At 38.2% G+C, this 19,319-nt stretch overlaps 1 protein-coding gene across 4 annotated transcripts in view; it reads right to left on the bottom strand.

Annotated features, from left to right (window-relative positions):
- Positions 1–1,438: 1,438 nt before the first annotated feature.
- Positions 1,439–19,319, bottom strand: part of sfmbt2 (Scm like with four mbt domains 2) — a 53,130-nt gene continuing 35,249 nt past the window's right edge. For all 4 annotated transcript variants that reach the window (XM_030150082.1, XM_030150084.1, XM_030150083.1 and 1 more), the window contains 15 exons: positions 18,425–18,674; positions 18,063–18,160; positions 16,467–16,568; positions 15,497–15,727; positions 14,021–14,147; positions 13,724–13,837; positions 13,585–13,627; positions 11,035–11,102; positions 8,450–8,589; positions 7,852–7,961; positions 6,146–6,321; positions 5,819–5,988; positions 3,835–4,110; positions 3,204–3,326; positions 1,439–2,472 (listed from right to left, as the gene is read on the bottom strand). In XM_030150082.1, coding sequence (XP_030005942.1) covers positions 2,332–2,472; positions 3,204–3,326; positions 3,835–4,110; positions 5,819–5,988; positions 6,146–6,321; positions 7,852–7,961; positions 8,450–8,589; positions 11,035–11,102; positions 13,585–13,627; positions 13,724–13,837; positions 14,021–14,147; positions 15,497–15,727; positions 16,467–16,568; positions 18,063–18,160; positions 18,425–18,674 — 2,169 coding nt within the window. In that variant the 3' untranslated portion in view covers positions 1,439–2,331. The remainder of the gene's footprint in view (positions 2,473–3,203; positions 3,327–3,834; positions 4,111–5,818; positions 5,989–6,145; positions 6,322–7,851; positions 7,962–8,449; positions 8,590–11,034; positions 11,103–13,584; positions 13,628–13,723; positions 13,838–14,020; positions 14,148–15,496; positions 15,728–16,466; positions 16,569–18,062; positions 18,161–18,424; positions 18,675–19,319) is intronic.

The following is a 19,319-nucleotide window of genomic DNA, read 5'->3' as shown; positions in this document are numbered from 1 at the left end:
GACTGACGTCAGTTGTGACTCTTTATTTTATTTGAGACACTGGTCATCATTTCACTCACTGTGGGAGCCCATTTCCACCACTGTGATAAAAAATAAATTCATAATTTAAAAATAGGACCAATGGCCCTGTAGCTTACCGGCCAAATTAAAAGCTTTGGGAAATGTATCCAGATGCCATTTATTATCACCCAGTTATGTGTATGTTTATGTTTATGTTTATGTTTACGCATTTGGCAGACGCTTTTTTCCAAAGCGACTTACAGGGGAAAACCAATTAAATCACTCAATCAATCAAATTTTATTTATATAGCGCCAGATCACAAAAAAGTTATCTCTTGACATTTTATATATAGAGTTGGTCAAAACCAGACTCTAAGTCAATTTACAGAAACCCAACAGAATCCTCCAGGAGCAAACACTTGTGACTGGTGACAGTGGCGAGGAAAAACTTCCCTTTAACAGCAGAAACCTCGAGCAGACCCAGACTCCTGGAGGATGGCCGTCTGCCTTGACCAGTTGGGGTTAAAGAGAGAGAGTAGAGAAGGGGAAAAAGAGAGAGCGATAGAGATAGAGACTGGGGGAGAAGGGGGGAGTAGGGGGAGACACATGGAGGCGGTTGAGGATAAGTGAGTGGTGATGATGAGGGCAGGGAAGAGGCCGGACCACCGCAGCAGGTCCAGAGATAATCGTGAAAGAATCTGTGGTTATCCTGGGAAAAACCTTATTAGAATATTTAAAATGGAATGTTTGAAAGTGCTAGGATAGGAGCAGAGTGTTTTTCAGGGAGAGACACACTGAACTGAATGAAATAGTGGTCAGACAGGTGTAAAGGTGTGACTGTGAGAGCATCTGTGATGCAGTTTCGGGTGAAAATGAGATCGAGCTCTTTACCAGCTTTGTTGGGTTGGGTATTCATGATATTACAGAAATAGCCCATGTTTTGATCATATTCCAATCAGATCTGTAAAAAATTGAAATTCCAACTTGATATCATTAATATTTACTGATTGTATCAATCCACTTCCTATCTCTTATAATGGGAAAATTTTTCAAAGTTGCACCAAATCCAGAATCAGATCCAGATCCAAATAATTTCACTAACGTTTGTAGACATCATCATAAAGAAGCTGTATACCAAGTTTGAAGTCAATCGGAATTGTAGTTTCGGAGAAGAAGACGATTGAAGTTTTTGTATAGGACGATAGATGACCACAGACGCCGCCGGATGCTGCATGACGACAAGTTTACGGCCTTTCGGCCGGTAAGCTAAAAATGATAGTCATTCATGTAAGAAACTTTTCATTTTGACAGGTTTTTCTTTAACATCACATTGGCAGTAAAAGGATTCCATACTTACCAGATCAAAAATCTCATCTGTGGGAAGTTCTTGGGGTTTCAGTGATTTTGTTGTGATTAAAGGAATTTCATGACCAACACATAAAAATCAATAGAAATTTATTTTCTTATCAAAAATATCTGCAACACATTTGCATAGATGGACAGAAAATAGCTTACAGGATTATTTCACGTGATTGTAACAATAAGGAGAGAGCAAGACTGAGTTCAGATTAGTTTAGGATGTCAGTTTGTCAAACAATACTATTTATGCCTTTTTCCCCACAAAATACAATGTAAATCTAGAAAAAACAGCAGGTTTGCGAATCACTGAAAACCTGCTTTAGAGGCTTGTTTCAGTGGAAAATGTTGACATTATGTCAGAAATGTTCATTTGTTTTTTTCACATCCAAAGAGATTACTCCTCATAAATTAAGATCACAATAAATATTCCAAATATATTAATTTTTGGATGTTAAATAGTTTTTTCCATTATATTTTTCAGAACCAATTATGTCACACAAAAGGGGGAAACGCTGTAAGTGGTTATGGTTATAATTTTAACTCAAACGCTCCTCTATCACAAATAAAGTAAGAAATAAACCAAAGTGTCTTCAGAAACGACTCATCCACTTCTCAAAATAACTTCTTCACAGATCAGTAAAGCAAATGGGCCATCTCCAATGTGTTTTGTTCTGCTGGCGGCAGCAGTGGGAAAGTCTTAGTGGGTACTAAATCACATCTTCATACAGTATCCCAGAAGTTATTCCTTCAGCTCATCGTAGCAATAAATCTTCCACAGTTCACTCCACTGTCACTGAGTTTGTGCTTTTCCCATGCAACTGCACTGAAAACAATCCCTTCTAGCAATCTGGAATTCTTCAAAAAAAAAATCCACATCGTCAGATTCCCATTTTTTTTCCATAAAGAGGGAACTAAATCCAATGATTTTCCAGACGTGCACAACCATAGCGTCCTCACAGACATGCTTCCTGGTCAGTTCGCGTACTGTCTGTAGAAGGCAACCTTGACGCGCTCAATTTGGTGGCATAGTTTGATGGCTGGACCGAGTTTCAGGTCCATACACTCCTGCACCGTGGGCAGAGTGAGCAGCAGCAGGGCCTGGCCGTCGATGTCCTGCACACACACACACACATTCATTAACATAAAGATCCAGCTCCACTGAATAAAACATTTTACTCCACAGTGGGAGTTTGTGGGCTGCATATGGTGTTTTTGTTTTGTTGTGTTTTTAAATTCATATATTCATGTGGATTGTACCATATAGCGTCTTACATTTTAAAACAACAAATACATTGCAGAGCTTTGTCTGTTAAGAAAATAGAGGAAATTTCTATTTTAACCCCTTAAACCTGGTGGCCTGGACTTTTTTCTTATTTTGAACATGCTGTGGGTGAGTCTCTTTGCCCATTTTTTAAGAGCACTTTTTTCCCCAGATCTTTCAAAATCTAGCAATCATTTACAATTTACTGTATGTTACAATACTGATAAAATGGCTTCTTCTCCAGCTTCTGGTACAGGAGTGAGTGAAATTACCATAATGACCCAATAAAACCTATAAAGCACAACATCTCAGGTTTCGGAAACCACTGGAATTTTTCCAATTGCACAAACAGTGACAGAGTTACAGCCATCCAAACTGCGTATGCGTAGGGTGTGTCAGCAATGACACATCAGGTTTGAAAGAGTTAAATATAAGAAAAACATATAACAGGATAATTAGTGATTATCAACTTTATCACGTAGAGATGGAAATCTGACAGCGACAATGTATTAAACAGGTTCAACAGTGGGAAAAAACTACACCCAGACAAAGATATTTGTCACCAACATATTTATGTATGTACCTGCTCTTGAAAGATGTTGGCCAGAGATGCACAGTCTGTAGAGTTGATGAACTGTACGACTTCGTCTACGCTCCACTCCAGAGGGTTCCTGTCCAGAACCAGCTGGCCTTCCTCCTCCTCCACCTGAAACACACAGACCAGCATTTAAGGTGTACTGTACAGTTCTGGACCATTGGCAGCACTGTGGGCTGTTATATGCTGGTTTGTAAAAGGGGACATATTGTGCTGTTTTAATGAGTTAATGCCAGTCCAGCATGTTCCCATCCTCCCATTATGTCTGTGAAATGTCAATGTCATGTTCAACCATTAAAATTCTGTTTTTCTTTTATTTAACACTATTATGTGCAGATCAAACAAACTTGTCATTAAAGAGGAAAAAGATTTTAAAAATTTGGCAAGGTAAAATGTATGTAAAAAAAAAAAGTAAGTGTAAAGTTTGTAGACATATTCCCTGTATTTTCTTGAATCTGAAGAAAAGAGAATGAGAAATGAATACATATGCTCATTTCATCCCTCCAAAAAAAAAAAAAAAAAAACGAAAAAAAGAAAGCAAACCTGGAGGTAGCCTAAGACTTTTGTACAGTAAGTGTTCCATGACAACATATCATGACTGATGTGTGGTCTTTCTGACCTGGACGTCTTGTCCTTTGGGTGGCTGGTACTTGTTGTTGTTCTGGTTGTAGGCTGACAGTGAGCGGGTTGACCTCCTGCGGCCTTCTGTAGCCTCCTGGTTGCTCATGGCGTTGCCCATGCTGATTGCCCTGCGGAGTGTGGCGGCACGCCGTGGACGACTGCTGGTCACCTCCACAGAGGATGTGTCTGTGTGGTCCTCACGAGGCTCTGAGCTGGTGCCTTCACTGCCCGACTGCAATGCCATCTCTTCATCCTCCTGCTCCTCGTCACTGTCCTGAGGAGAAAAAGAGTGTCAGAGTCAGATGGGTGAGGCTCACATTTTCAAGTTTGGCCTGTACTTCATTTTCTCATTCTCGACATATAATCCTCCATGACACCAAGATAGAGATAACTTTGAATTAAGCCTTTGCCATGTGAGAATCATCCCTTCCTCCTCTATTAAATGCCTGCGACTTTATTAGGAACCAAATGTATTTAGAATAAATGGAGATGATACGTCCTGTTCAAAATCCACAGACTACATACAACTGTAGTGTTTAGATTCCATCCATCCATCCATCCATCCATCCGGTACAGATCAACAAAAGTATTTTTTTCAGATTTGTGTTTTTAGTCATTTGACAAATACCCAAAAATACAACTCTGAAAAAATACTTTTGTTGAAATTTAGCTGAACATCTATTCTGCTTTAGCTCTGTTTTTGGCCTCTACCACGCCCCCAAGGGAAAATGCTGCTGTCTTAACCATCGTAAAATGTCTCAAAGTAAGAGACATGTGAGCTGTAGCTGTGAAACAGAGGTGAAGGAAGTTCCCAGTAACTGACACAACTAACAGCTCATGTTGTCTGCAGAGGTTTAGGTTACCTCTGTGAGACTGGAGTGAGTTATCCATTTCACATTGTAGGATATCAAATTGGGAGAAACACCTAGATTCCTTAATAGGTTCACATTTTTAACTGCAGTGATGCATTCTGTTTAAAAATCCAATTTTAATGCTCTTTCAGTGTAAATGATGGGTAGAAATAATCCACAGAGGCTTCTTTCTGCACAAAAACAACTGATAAATGTATCTGACATGGTTATGAGACTAAGATGGACTGAGATGGCCAAACAAGAATCTGTTTTTTTAATATTTTGAGAACACATGTGCCAAAAAGAGACTTTTAGGAAGAAAAACCCCCCTGATGTCCAGCGAATACTTGCATATTAAAGAGATTTACCTGGATTTTTCAATGACAGTGAAAAGAAGTAGGGCTTTTACCAAAGTGTTTCCATTTGCCCTTAAAACGACTACGATTTTGTGGGTTCTTAAGCTCTTTCTTTTTTTTTTTCCCAGAAATGAAGCCCCTCTTCACTGAAAGACATTATTGATGGGACTGTTGTTTTAAAGCAGAAATAAAACGCTGAGTCGACTCTTAAATGATCTTCTCTCTCTGTATCCAAGATTCAGCTGATGCCTTCACTAATATATACAACATAAATACTGTAGTTATCATTAGGTTTTAGAGGAATCAGATACATTTATGCCCATTTCAGAATCAATAAAATCCCATTATTTATTTGGCTCCATCCTCTAACATCTATCTTAGTGACCAAAACCGGTTGCAGACCAGTTTGACCATTAAAAACTCCATGTTTCACTGGTAAAAAAAACCCTAAGCAGTTACTCAGAGTCTAATGCTTGTTTTTTTTTTCTTTTTGGAACATCACACGTAAAACCAAAGCATGCATTTAAATTCAAAGGCCTGTAATTGGTGTGAGCAACATGTAAATTATAAGCGAGTCCACAGTAAATTTAAAATCTCTTTTGAGCTGCGTTTCCTGTCGGTGGGGCTCATTTTCCTCCCGGCTCCAGCATATTTTTAGGGATGAGTCTGTTTTCATTCTGGTGGTTCAATAAGTATCTTCTGTCGGACACAGAGTAACGGAGGAAGACAGACAGAGAAAAAAGGCGTCAAGTGGAGAAGAGGAGTGTCATCTAACCTGTGGTGAGCCAGCAGGAGTGTAGTCCACAGTGGATGAGCGCCTTTTCTTCTGCACAAAGATAGCTTTCCTCTTCTTCCTGCGGCGCGTCGGCTTGGCCAGCTCCCCCTCTGCCGTCTCCTCTCCTCCCGCTGGCTTGGACAGCTTCCTCTTCTTCCCATAGTAGTGGGCTGAGGACGCACAGCAGATGTTGCAAACAATGCACCCAAAACAAAACTTAACTAGTCATCAAAGGCAATTATACACTCGGCAGCGACACAAGCTTTGATTTGGGTCTTCTTCATAACTGTGGCGAAGGAAGTGATGCGTATAATTACACAGACTCACTGTATTTGGTTTTTGTCTGTATGAAGCACTTCTCCGGGCACTTGTCGGTAACGAGGATGGGGCTGAAGAGGTTCGGGCAGCACTGGAGCTTCAGACACACCTTACGGCAGAAGTCTGGGATCTGGTCTGCGAGGCGGACTATACGGATGGTGGAGCGATAGGTTTTCCCTTTATATCTGAAACAGAAGGGATGAGGGAGAAGGGAGGGCATCATGTGACATTGCGAGCCAGCGATTATACTGTTATTTATGAGAACAATGGATAATTAAACAATCTGTAATCCATCAAAGTACTTGACAATGAATGATGATTGCCAGCACGGTAACGATGTTAAAGTGGGCTGTTTCTGAGAACTGGCATGAATTCAGATCATTGAGCTGATGAGGCACATTTAGGACACGCTCTGGTCAATTTTGCAAACTCTTTTTTAATGGCCAAGGTTAGAAAAGGGAAGTGTGGCCTACAAACTCACATGACCTCTCAAAATCTAACTCGAAGAGTTTGTTTTGGAAACCCTTAAAAAAGTTATCTTTGTTCACATCTTGTGTATGTCCACTGAGGAATAGAGCATTTATGTTTGTACAAATTTATGATTGTACAAACCAGAGTTTTGTTAGTTTTTTTGAGTATATAACTAGATTCAGTTTTCTGAGTAATTGACTGGTTTGAGTAATTTCAGTGTTAGTTATTGTAAGGTATTGTGAGGAAAGCTTTGATTTACAGAAGGAGAAAAGAGACTGATGAAAGAAAGTGCAACACTAAGTCTTTTACACCAAAAAAAAAAAAAAAAATTACTTGCAATTTTGGTTTGTTTTATTTCTATTTTCATTGTAGTTTTCACTTGGATTTAGTGCTGTTGAAACACAAAATCTTTTTCAGTTAGTGTGTTTTTTCCAACGCTAGTTTTAGTTTTATTCTAATAAACTAGAACAATCCTGATATCAAGGTAAACTCAAAACATCCTAGAGATGAATGAAAGGAAAATTGTAAAAATTAGATTAGATTAGGTTAGATTAGATTAGATTCACCTTTGTCATTACACAGGTACAAGTACATGGTAATGAAATGCAGTTTGGCATCTAAACCAAAGTGCACTCAGTAGATATACAGTGTGTGCATAAATATACAGGACAGACTGTTGGATTGCTATAAATATATGATACAGATTACTATATAAAAAAGTAAGCAGTCCCTTAAACAAAAACTGACACAGTAAATTAAAAGTAGCCTCTTAACTGAGCAGTGAAAACACTGATGCATGAATGTGATCTTTGTGCTTTGTGGGCTCCTGCAGGTGACTCACTAGAACTTATGACTTTTAGCCAGAAAAAATAGGACACTTTTTGATTAGAAAACAACGACGCATGCAGCCCAAAGCTGTGGAATAATTTGACTTAGTGCAGCCAACAGTAGAAGAAAATGCAGACTTCACAAAAAACACTGCAGGAACAAATTCAATAGAGGGGTGCAAAATGGATTCATAAGGCCAAAGAACAAAAAAACCTGCCAGCGATTTTTGAGTGGAAAAGATCAGATGATTTCCTGAACTGTTATGATTTTGGGAACAGTGAGCATAAAGGCCTGAGGGACTATAATTTTACAACTCCCAAGCTGAAGAAAGTTTTCCCAGAAAATGACCAGATTAAATCTGAGTCTGTTCTCCTGATGCAGGTTCCCCTATACTTTGTATGTTTTGGTCTGCTCACTTGGCTTTGAGGGTCTCCTCTTGGAAGTCCCAGCTCTGATCCTCAAGCTCCTGCAGCTCCTTCAGGACTCGCCCAGGCTTGTAAGCAGCGTTGATCAGCATGCTCAGCAGCTGGAGGCAAAAGCAGAGCTTAGATTAAAAAAAAAAAATAAACCTGTGGATCAACCGAAATGTTCCCATGAAGGTTCACAGTACCTGCTCCAAAAGACTAAACGCAGCACAAAACACGACACAAAAACAAAAGGACAAATGCACATCACATTCTTCTTTACAAAAATGAGCTGTTACCAAACTACACGCACAAACACACACATAGTCTCTAGAGAAATTAACAGGCTGTTTTGCTGAGCAGTGGTGGTGGTGTGTACTGTGTAATGTGTAAACACACTTGACTGACAGCTCCTCACATTAAGATGAAGACACTGCTGGGAAACTGCAGGTGGTTAACAAGACATCGCTGTCTTACCCTCCATCTTTCACCTCCTCCCTCTTTCAGAGTCTGTCAGCCCTCCTCCTCCTCCTCCCCCTTTGAAAGTGTGCAGCTCTTTGATTAAACTGCTCCTCTCCATCTCCCCAAAGTGTTTTTAACATTGGCCCACCTCTTTCAGGACCAGTGTGCACTTTCCGGGTCCGACAGCCTGTGGCAGCTCTGCGATTCGTCCCTTATTGAGGTAGGGTCCTGAGAAACAGCGGTGGTTGACGAAAATCTTTGAACAGGAGTATTTTCCATTGGCTGAACCTGATTGAAAAACAAAAAAATAATGTTTACTCATATTTTATATCAGATCATGTCATCATAACCAGTTTTCTATTTTAAAACTCACTTGCCTCATATATTAATTACATCTTCAACAGCTTAAGCAGCTGCATGTTTTATTGTTTTCCTTATATTTTAAAGCAGTTTCAGACTAACTAAATAAAGATACATTATTATTATGAATACACTGAGTATATATGTGACTGTAGGCATTTAGCATGTAGGTGATTGCAGAGTCAATCTGGTCTAAGTCCTGTTTATGTGATTTTTCCCCCCTTAGAGATAAATTAAGGGTCGACAGAACGATGCAGTGCACGCTGCACTTCGCCCTTGTTACAGCCCCTGACTACCACCAGCACCTGGAACCACACCGCTAGGGGTGAATAGCAATTAGGTAAAGCAGTGAATATTCATGAACAAGTGGGTGGTTTTTAAACAAGGAACTTGGAAAAGAGGACAGGGGTCTCATGGTGGAAACAATGGTTAGACCCCCACTCTCTTTGTGCCTGAACATAGGTTTTGTGTACATGCACATCCTCTCAAATAAAACACAGTAAAGAATGGAAGGAGGGTGTGGTAGTTTGGAAGATCTACAACCAAACCACAACAACTGAATAAAAATGTGATATTTCTTATTTCAGCTATGATTATATTTTACATGTAATACAATGTACAGACACCACATTTATAATAAAACCAGGATTTCACAAGAATCTTCATTTTGTTACCTTTTGCTTATGAAATGAAAAGGAATTTGGATGTTTTCTACGTTCTCTGTAAATAAATTTGCATTAATTACATCTTTAGCATCCCAAGAAGACACTAAATTCATCCAGCACTATAGACAAGCTAGCAATTATATTATCAGATTTAAGAAAAGAAAAGAAAAGAAACGAAAAGAAAAGAAAAGAAAAAAGAAAAGAAAAGAGGATATTATGTGAAGGGTTTTTGTTTGTTGGAGCACTCTTCTTATTTTTTACAGATAATTACCCATATAATATACACCTTGTGCTGTGATAGCATTGGACTGCAGATGCATGTTCACCTCATTAATGCATCTTTATCTAAAAAGAGTTTGTTTTTGCAGCAACATTTAACAAACATAAAGAGAAGAATCACAAAGATGAAAGGATGCCGTCAGCTGAAATGCAAACAAAATCACAAGTTACATCTTGTTAAAGCAACTCTGTGTTTTCTTTAGTAATCTTAAAATCAAACCAGACACACAAATCATCACTCTGTCTCCAAAGCTGCTTTTCCCAGACTGGAATGACATACTACACTGGTTGTTTCACTTTTACCACATTAACTACATCTAAATCGCAAAGTACAAACATTTTTGAGTTAGACTGTTCATCAACAATCTGGAGCCCTTCATTTTAGATGGTAAAACCCTATTCTCTTTTTAATATTAATCTTAAATGTGGTTGAAACAGGTTGCCCAGGGTGTCACCAACACCAACAGAAAGTGTTTGTATTAAAAGTGAAAACCATGTGTGATTAGTAAGCTAGTTCTGGACAATGTCATTCATAACAAATATAAACATTCAGATTTAACAAGATGTTCCCTGTACAAACAACAGCATCAGAGAAGTAAACAATGGACATTCTAATCCTCAAAATGTGAACCAGAGCAGATTTATAAATGAAGATTCATTTGTTATACTCTGTGGTTTTTTCCCCATTCTCATACTGTAAAACTCATCAAGCTGGGAAACCCAATTATGTACATTCATGGTAAATGTGAATTCTCCTGGAGGAACCTGACTGGGGAATTTAAGTTTGTCAAAACCCCCTACGCTGCAAACAGAAACCAGGTTTCTCCTTAACCTGACAAGTAAGAGGTCATCTTAATGGAGGAAATAAATCCAGTTGTGTAAAGGAAACCACGCCTTAACTTTATTACAAAAAAATCATTTTGTCAAATAAATACAAAATATTTGAAAGACTAAAATGGAAAATGCCTGATTTTCTTTTGTTTTCTTAGATATAAGGGGGATGTGGAAATTGAGGGGTTTATATGACTTATTTCAGCTGCTAAATAGTCTAAATTACTATAATTATTCATACCTAGAAAAGTCTTTAAATGATTAGATCTGAGAATGTTGAACCTGCAAAATGTAGGCTTATTGTTTGAGAAATTACTAAAAAGGTTCAGCTGTCACAATGATGGGAATTGAAAAATCATAAATTGACTCATTTGCGTTTTCCTTCTTGTGTTCATTAAAACACAATAAATGGCAAAAACCCATTAAAAGGAAAACTACTGACAGCAGAACAGTGTTATGTTTTCATTGTCTTCAAAAAGAATCTTAAAAGAAAGTGAGAAAGTTGAAACGAAGTGAAAGCTGAATATCAGAAAGTGCCGAGCGCCTCATTAGCATTAATTACTGCAGATAAATCATCAGTAATGTGGCTTTTGATTACCTGTTTCCATGGGGACAGGCTGGCAGTGGTTGACAGGATTCGTCTCCATCAGCTGCGACTGAACGAACCTGCAGGAAAAAGCAACCAATCCAGTCAGACTCGACAATAGAAATCATACAACTGATCTAATCAGAGCACGAAGCCACACAGCAACCACATGAACACACACTCAACCGATCAGTGTACAAACAGCTACTACAGTCTGAGTCACACATAGAAGTAGGTGTAGTAGAAAAGAAAGCAAAGTGATGAGCTATTGATGAAAAGATTCCCCTGAAGGTGAGACATTGAATTAGAGGTTTTAGATGAAAGGTGACAAAGTGCTGCTGAAACCCTGAGTTTCCTCCTCTCAGAGCGCTGTTTGAAGCTCCTCAACAGCCAACACTGAAACACGCCGTTTGTCAACATAGTCGGCCAGTGCCCTGGGGAGGTCATTTCAGCCCTAAAAAGCTACTGTTACAATGAATGCCTTGAAGTTACACAGAGTGACAGACAGGCCTGGGGGGTATTCTAAAGAAACCTTTGTAAGTTTTGGGCTAACAGGTGGAATATAGAAAACAAAAATATCTGTGAATGAAATGTTTTTTTCTGACCAGCTTCATAGATACATAGCACTGATACACTGGTACATGTGACCAATATTTCAGTTTCATTTTCAATGGATCATTTCATTGTTATCACTGACAAATATGAGTCATTTGTCATCTCTGTTGTGTCCATGTATGAATAGAAACCAAGTAACAGCTCTGATCAATTCACTGAACATCAATAAAAGGTAAATAAGATGTTTGGTCACACTGGCACCACACAATAAAGCTTCAGTAAGTAGTTCGGAGCAAAAGGTGGTTTCAGATTATATCTAATATCATGTCAAAGGGATATTTGGCATCACATGTGAAAGCTCTGACTATTGAACATTTTGTAACTTTATTTTTAAGGATATACAGGGTGGGGAAGCAAAATTTACAATATTTTGAGGCAGGGATTGAAAGACAGTGTATGACCAATTAGTTTATTGAAAGTCATGACAATTTATTTGCCACAAGAAAATTTACATAATAGAAAATGTTTTTATTCTATGTGTCCTCCTTCTTTCTCAATAACTGCCTTCACATGCTTCCTGAAACTTGCGCAAGTGTTCCTCAAATATTCGGGTGACAACTTCTCCCATTCTTCTTTAATAGTATCTTCCAGACTTTCTCGTAATAGTTTTGCTCATAGTCATTCTCTTCTTTACATTATAAACAGTCTTTATGGACACTCCAACTATTTTTGAAATCTCCTTTGGTGTGACGAGTGCATTCAGCAAATCACACACTCTTTGACGTTTGCTTTCCTGATTACTCATATGGGCAAAAATTTCTGAAAAGGTATGGATAATAGTGTTAGGTATGATTATGACATCAATATATGTTTGGTTTCAAAACAACTGATGTACTGCCTGCTGAGAAAAAACAACTAAATGTTCATTGTAAATTTTGCTTCCCCACCCTGTACAAGATGATAAATGTTTTGATACTATGACCAAAAATGAGAGAAATAATGGAATATATTTCTAACAAAAAAAAAAAAATAGAAGCCCATGTCCAACACATTGATAGAAAAAAAGAAACTGTAACTTAATGAGTTAAGAATCAAAGAATCAAATCTGAGAATCAACCTAGAGACTGTCTCGTAATGACATAGTATCTCAAAATTACAAGTTAGTTTCTGAGAAGAAATTAAAAAACAATAAACAAAAATAATGACATATTTTTGTGGGTGTTTTTCTGTACTGGGTAGGTGAGGGTGAGGTACACTATACAGACTGTAATATATACATTGAGACAAATGTGTGTGCTGTGCCAGCCCTGCAGATAGGTCTGGCACCATCCACTTTTATTCTGGAAAACATTCTCTCTGAATTGTTTGTGAAGTTTTGTATACAAATCACACTTGTGTTTATTGGCACTGAGTGGAGGATGAATTGACAGTCTTTGCAACATTGTTTTTGGAGACAAATTGTTTTGGTCAAACCTGTGAGCATAAGGAACTGATGTGACATTAAAATGGTAACCATTCAAAAGGAAATGCCACATAAAACAATATATGACTGTTAAAACTTGTCATATTCTGTGATTATTTGCAGTTCAGATGTTATTCTGTCATGTAGTATGGGAGAAGGAGGCTAACATTCAGTTATATCCTTCTGAGACCAAGGAAAGTACATTTTTTTGTTTGTTTTTACAGTAAATAGTTGTCTTTATTGAAAACAGTATGATGCAACAGGTTTTTGGGGGGTTTTTTGTACTTTTTTTTTTTTTTTAATGGAATGTCCTTTGCAGTGGACAGTGTTTTTAAGTAAGTCATCTTCTACAGAGGACAAAAATGCCTTGCTGATTCTCAGAAGGATATAAATAACAATGAAACATTTCTCTTGATGACTTAGTTCTGACATATTAAGTCCTCATTTTGAAGTACCAACTCATTATTTTGACTTGAATTTCTTCCATCACTGTGGAGATGAACTGCACCCTTTGAATGCATCCTATAAATGTTTGTGTTTCTTACTGTTTTTCTGGCTGGACCACTGCTATCTTCTTCTGCTTCTGGCCTGTGGAAGAGACAGATTTAGAAGAGCCTGCATCAAGCTGTCAGTCCTTAAACAGAATGAGTGTGTGTATTTGTGTGTGTGTGCGTGTGTACATACAGACAGGTTTGAGAGGAGTGGTCAGAGGGTAAGTGTTTGCCTCGCACCATCCGACAGGGAAGATGTCCATTGACTCAACATCAACGATGCACTCTGACAGGGGCTTCGGCACACCTGGAGACAGGTAGACAGCAGAGAGAGGGAGGGGTGAGGAGGGGGCTGTCACACACACACACACGCACACGCACACACACACACACACACACACACATACAAACACACTGGCTTTTATAGTCAAACTGAGCCACAGCAGGAGGCCTCTGACACTTAATCCTCCACACACACACAGGTCTGTACCTTCCAGTCGCAGCCACAGCAGGCGTCCTCTAACCTGTGTGATCTGAGCCACACACACCTCGGCCGGACGACGAGGGTTCACTGCCTCCAGCCACATGTCCTTGGCGAAGCCTCTGTTCTGCCAAGTCTGAACACACACATTTGGGGCCAGGTAGAGGAGAAACAGAACAGCACATGACACATATTTTAACATCTAGAATAAAAATCGAACCTGGGATAACGGAAACTACATTCAAATTACAAGTTATCCCCTAAGTACTATGCATTTATAACTGTGTATATTAAACTGTAATAAACACTTGGGTATTTAACCCTTAAAGACAAAAAGATCAATACATATATCTACATATGAAATAGCTCTGGTTACAATCTGTGTAAGACAGCTCTGTTGTTTGGTTTGGAATATTGACAATATTCTCATAATATATTTCTAAAACAATCATAGATGGGAAGATTATTTTAAGCCCTGGAGCCATTTATAAAGAAGGAGATATTTTGTAAAGTAGGTATTTAATGGCTGAGATTTGTTTTGTTTTTGATTTGTTTCTGGTATTATTTGTTATAGGTATTATTTGTGCGAATGTGGCATACGACATTTTGTTCATGCTTTCTTATATTCTTCATTTCATAGGTCTTATGTATCTCATTGTTGTGTTTTTTTTTGTTTTTTTTTGTAGTTTTGTTTGTTTTGTTTTGTTTTTTTCTCTCTCTTCTGCCCAGTTTACTCAGTTCTGGTTGTAGTTATTGTCACCATTATAATTGTCTCCATGGTTGTTGCTGTTTGTATTGTTGATACTTTCTTGTGAGGGTCTTCGCCACCTTCTTCTCTCTTGTTCTCTCCCCTTATTCTACCCCCCCACCCCCACCCCCCATGTCAGGTCCGGCATCGAAATGTGGTTCAACAAAACTCATAATAAACTCAGTAGAATATCAAAGGGCACTTCATATACTTTATGAAGTTACCCTTGGCAAAGCAAATTTGTTCAGCACCAAAAGGAACCAGACTACCATTCTGCTGTTAGAACGCTGGACAAGACAAGTAGGACAAAAAAAAAAAAAAAGTAGTGTGAGATACTCCCTGGTAAAATGCCCAAATAAAAGAGGATACACAAGCAAAGGTGTTAGAAAAATGGGCAATGATGACTGGGAGTACAGTTGGTGTCGGCTGCTGCCTTATCGGTATAGACAGCTGCCTGTCAGCCAGCTGAGCCCATAAAAAGAAAAAGAAAAAAAAAAAAAAAATAGCTGACATTAACAAATGTAAACGAAAGAAACTAGTGGTTACTTCAGTAAACAGAGAAGCATGACTACTGCATAAAATATCTGCAGTTTGTGCATTAAAAATCCTTCAGTGTTTTTGTACAGACACTGGCTTTGGCTACAAACATTAAATAACTTTCAATCTCTTTTTTTGTGATGAATCTAAAATGAAAGCGGACTCTTAGGCAGTGTAAAAAGGATTAAAGATGGTCTTACATCAGGGAAGCAGGTGTCAGGAGCAGCTTCAGTCGCTGTCTTCTTCAGGTAGTCGGCCCAGTCGAAGTCCTGGCCCTCGTAGCCCCTGGGTCGCTCCAGACTTACACCATTCTTCAGACACCACTGGACGGGCAGGATGCCCAGTGAGTTGGAGTGGCAAACCACAGAGCGTGGCTTTGTATCAGCGGACAGATCATCCATTGTGACCTGGAAATAGATCTCATTGTAGACCTGCAAAAAAAGAGGGATGTCAGTCCAGTGAGACGTCATTAAAACTTTGGGTTTAACGTGTGTTAATTTGCTTCATGACCTCTTCAGACTTAGACACAACAATAAACATGTCCTTTTTAAGCAAATCTAAATATTAGCAATACAAAATACTATAAGTTTATTTCTTTCTTTTGAATTTACAAAATATGTATTTATTTGGACACGTTAAAACCCTAAAAATGCTGGAAAAACTGACCTTTGTACTTTTGTTCAGAGATCCACAATTCAAAGGTTTGTGGTAAAATTGCTGTTTTAACATTTCCAAAACAATAGACGATTTCTCCCACACCGTGAGGCATGGTGTTCTTTATTTACTGTGACATGTAAAACACCAAATATTTCTGTCTTTTAGTAAGACAAAAGGCAGGATTTATTTTTCTTAAACACATGATTTCAAAGATTTAACCATTGGAAATACTAAAGAGAAGCTAGAAGAAAGCAAAAAAAAAAGAACTAGAAAAAAGCCAAGATAAAATGAAAGTTGTTGGTTGTACTGAGAAACAAACAGAAGTAAAACAAACTGAAAAGTTCGCTGGCATTTCAGTGGAAGCCTAAAACCCAGAGGACCATGTTACTTCCTTGGGAAACCACATGGTTAAAAATCTAACGCTGCTTTATTAAAGGCAGCTGAAGAATACTCATGAGAGGAGGCTGCTTAATGTTTTTTCAGATGAGACATTGTTTTCAGAGTCTGACTCACCTTGGTGACAGAAACAGGGCAGATATGGAGCTCCTCCCACTGAGGAACCATCTCCAGCTTCATTCCCGCCTTGAAGGAGTGCTTGGGCAGGTCTACGTGGTCCTGACACAGTAAAGTCAAGACTTATAGACAAATGTGCTCCACTTCCAATAACGCACACACACGTAAAACAATGTAGGTCATGCACAGCCTGCTGGGTGGGCATGTAATGAATGAAGTATGGTAGAATGTTATTCCCAGTTTAGCATTTAAGGAAAAGGTGGAAGATGTTTTATCTCATTAGGATCATTAGGAAACACACACACACACACTGATACCAAAAATAGAGGTTATTTTCTTTTTTTTAAAAACTCGATCTAAACGATTCAGACTTTTGTAGTTTGTGCTGTGTCTCTGGTTTCCTTTAGATCTAAGGCTGATGAAAATTTAATTTATGTTGTTTGTTAAGTGTCTGCTGCTTGTGCAAAATGTTAGAAAATAAACATGTTTCAGGAAAAACATCTTGACAGTTAAGCTGCATTACTCAAGAAAGAAATCATCCACAAATATTTTTTTTAATGGAAAACTGTCTGTACCTCAGAATAATGGTTTTACACACACACACACACATACACATATGTATGTATGTATATATATATATATATATACATATATATATATATATATATATATATATATATATATATATATATATATATATATATATATATGTATATATATATACACACACACATACACATATATATATACATATATATATATATACACACACACACACGATAAAATAGATATATGTGTGTTTCTTTTGTCATTCGTGTGGATTATCTCATTTGTCTCAACTGTTCTTTCTTTTTTTTTTTTGAAAAGTTTGATTTCAGCCTTCAGACATACATACTTCAGGAGAAATTATTTGCTTGGATGCATTCAACCTTTAACCCAGTTTTAATATGGCTGTCACTGTCAGAAGCACACCTCCTAATTAAATAAATTGTGTTTCATATATACCTTATGTCAGATCTCAGAGTTTATATTACAAACATAAATAATAATCACATCCTATATTATAAAGGGAAGTTGACTGTGTGTGAGCCTGTGTGTCTCAGGTATCGCACAAAATCCAGAAAGAGCTGACTGCTGCAGTTTGGCATACTTATGTATTTTAAGCCAAGGGAGAGACTAGTGAAAACGGCAAGTTGATAGGATCAATATTTTAGGAGATATTAGTCATTTTGGAATACAATAGCCTGACAAAAGTCTTGCCCAGAAACATAGAATCATAGAATTGAAGTGGATTACCTAAAAACAGATAAACAATAGGGCCACGTTGCCATGGTGTCAAATTTCATGTGCAGAAACAGACATGCCAGCTGAGAGGTTATTCAACTGAAAATGCCAGTGGAATTTACCAAGAAAGAAAAGGAATGAACTGTATCAGAGATAAATTTATTATCTACCCCATCTAGAACCCGTGGAACGCGCTAGTTATCTTTAACCTGAGGCAATGGTAATACAATAATGTCAGTCTTGGAGTCCTTCAGGTTGTTTGCAAAACACATACACACTTTGTAAAGAGTAGATATTATTGTAAAGTTTCACCTTGAACACTTCGAGAGGCAGCGGTCTGGTCTGTCCATCACACTGAGCATCCTCCTGAGCCTTCTGCCAGTCGGGGGTGCTCTTTAAAGACTTGAACTCTGAGGAGCAGAGGCAGGGTATGAACGCCTTTGGAGCATAAAATCCTTCAGGAATGGCCATTTCATGGTATAATAATTATACCTAAAAGTTATAGCTCCTAAGATTAAAAATTAGTTTAATAAATGGCACAAACTGCACCATCAGGTACAAAAGCTTTTGAAACCTCAATTCCTGTCCTCACATTTACAATGTTAAAATTCAAGTCCAAATCATGTAGAAAAACATTCTGTTTAACAATGTAGGTAACAGTTTTAAGTTCTCACCTGTCGGTGGCTCTAAACTGAGGTGATTCTCAAGGGCCCAACCCAGAGGGCGGAGCCTAACATCCAGGTAGAAAATCCACATGTCCTGGGCCTCATGGTCATCAGAAACACCAGCATAGCGAAGGCGGAGTCTGCCTCCGACGTTCTGGATGACGTGAACTGGCCAGTAAAGGAAAGGATCTGAGACGTCCTGAAGCTCTAAAACCGAGCCTTCGGTGATCAGATCCACTGTGTTTTTCCCTCGAAGAGGCTGAAGGACGTACAGACGAGGGTTGGAGTTTGTTTTTTTTCCCCAAAGTACATCACACAAAAACACACACACCAGCATTTTATCTCGCCTTGAACTGCATTTTTGTTCTGTATTTAGACTACAATCATAGGCTAAAACTGGGGAAATAACAAGAGTAACTGAAAAAGGCCAAATCAACAGGCAGCATGGCATCAATTTAAAACAATGTGGGAAACTAAAGTTATACAGAAAATACTGATTACTGTAGCTACAATGTAAGATAAGATGTACTTTATTAATCCCCAAAGGGAAAATTCAAATGTTACAGAAGCACAAGACAAGATAATGTGAGAAAGTCATTGCTAAATTACTAATACCAACACTGATAATCAAGGAGACATTTAGTGAGGGCTAAAAGTAGCTTCTAACACTCACAAAGAAACAAGGAGTTATACCGAGAAACCTGTAAACAGGGTCATGTCTATGTTTTTCAGTCATGAGCTGCAGGACAATTAACATTTGATGGTAGGAGTCTGATGGTGGATTGGTTAATAAGAATCTATTCAGTTCATCAATAAATAACACCTATCCAACATGATTCTGTATTCCCACCGTAGCTTAAATGCAGATTCCAGCATTTTGTAACGATAAACTCATCCTGTCTGA

This window comes from Sphaeramia orbicularis, chromosome 12 (genome assembly GCF_902148855.1).
Source record: "Sphaeramia orbicularis chromosome 12, fSphaOr1.1, whole genome shotgun sequence".
NCBI lineage: Eukaryota > Metazoa > Chordata > Actinopteri > Kurtiformes > Apogonidae > Sphaeramia > Sphaeramia orbicularis.
The sequence above is the reverse complement of the archived record's forward strand: the minus strand, read 5'-3'. Positions and strand labels throughout refer to the sequence as shown.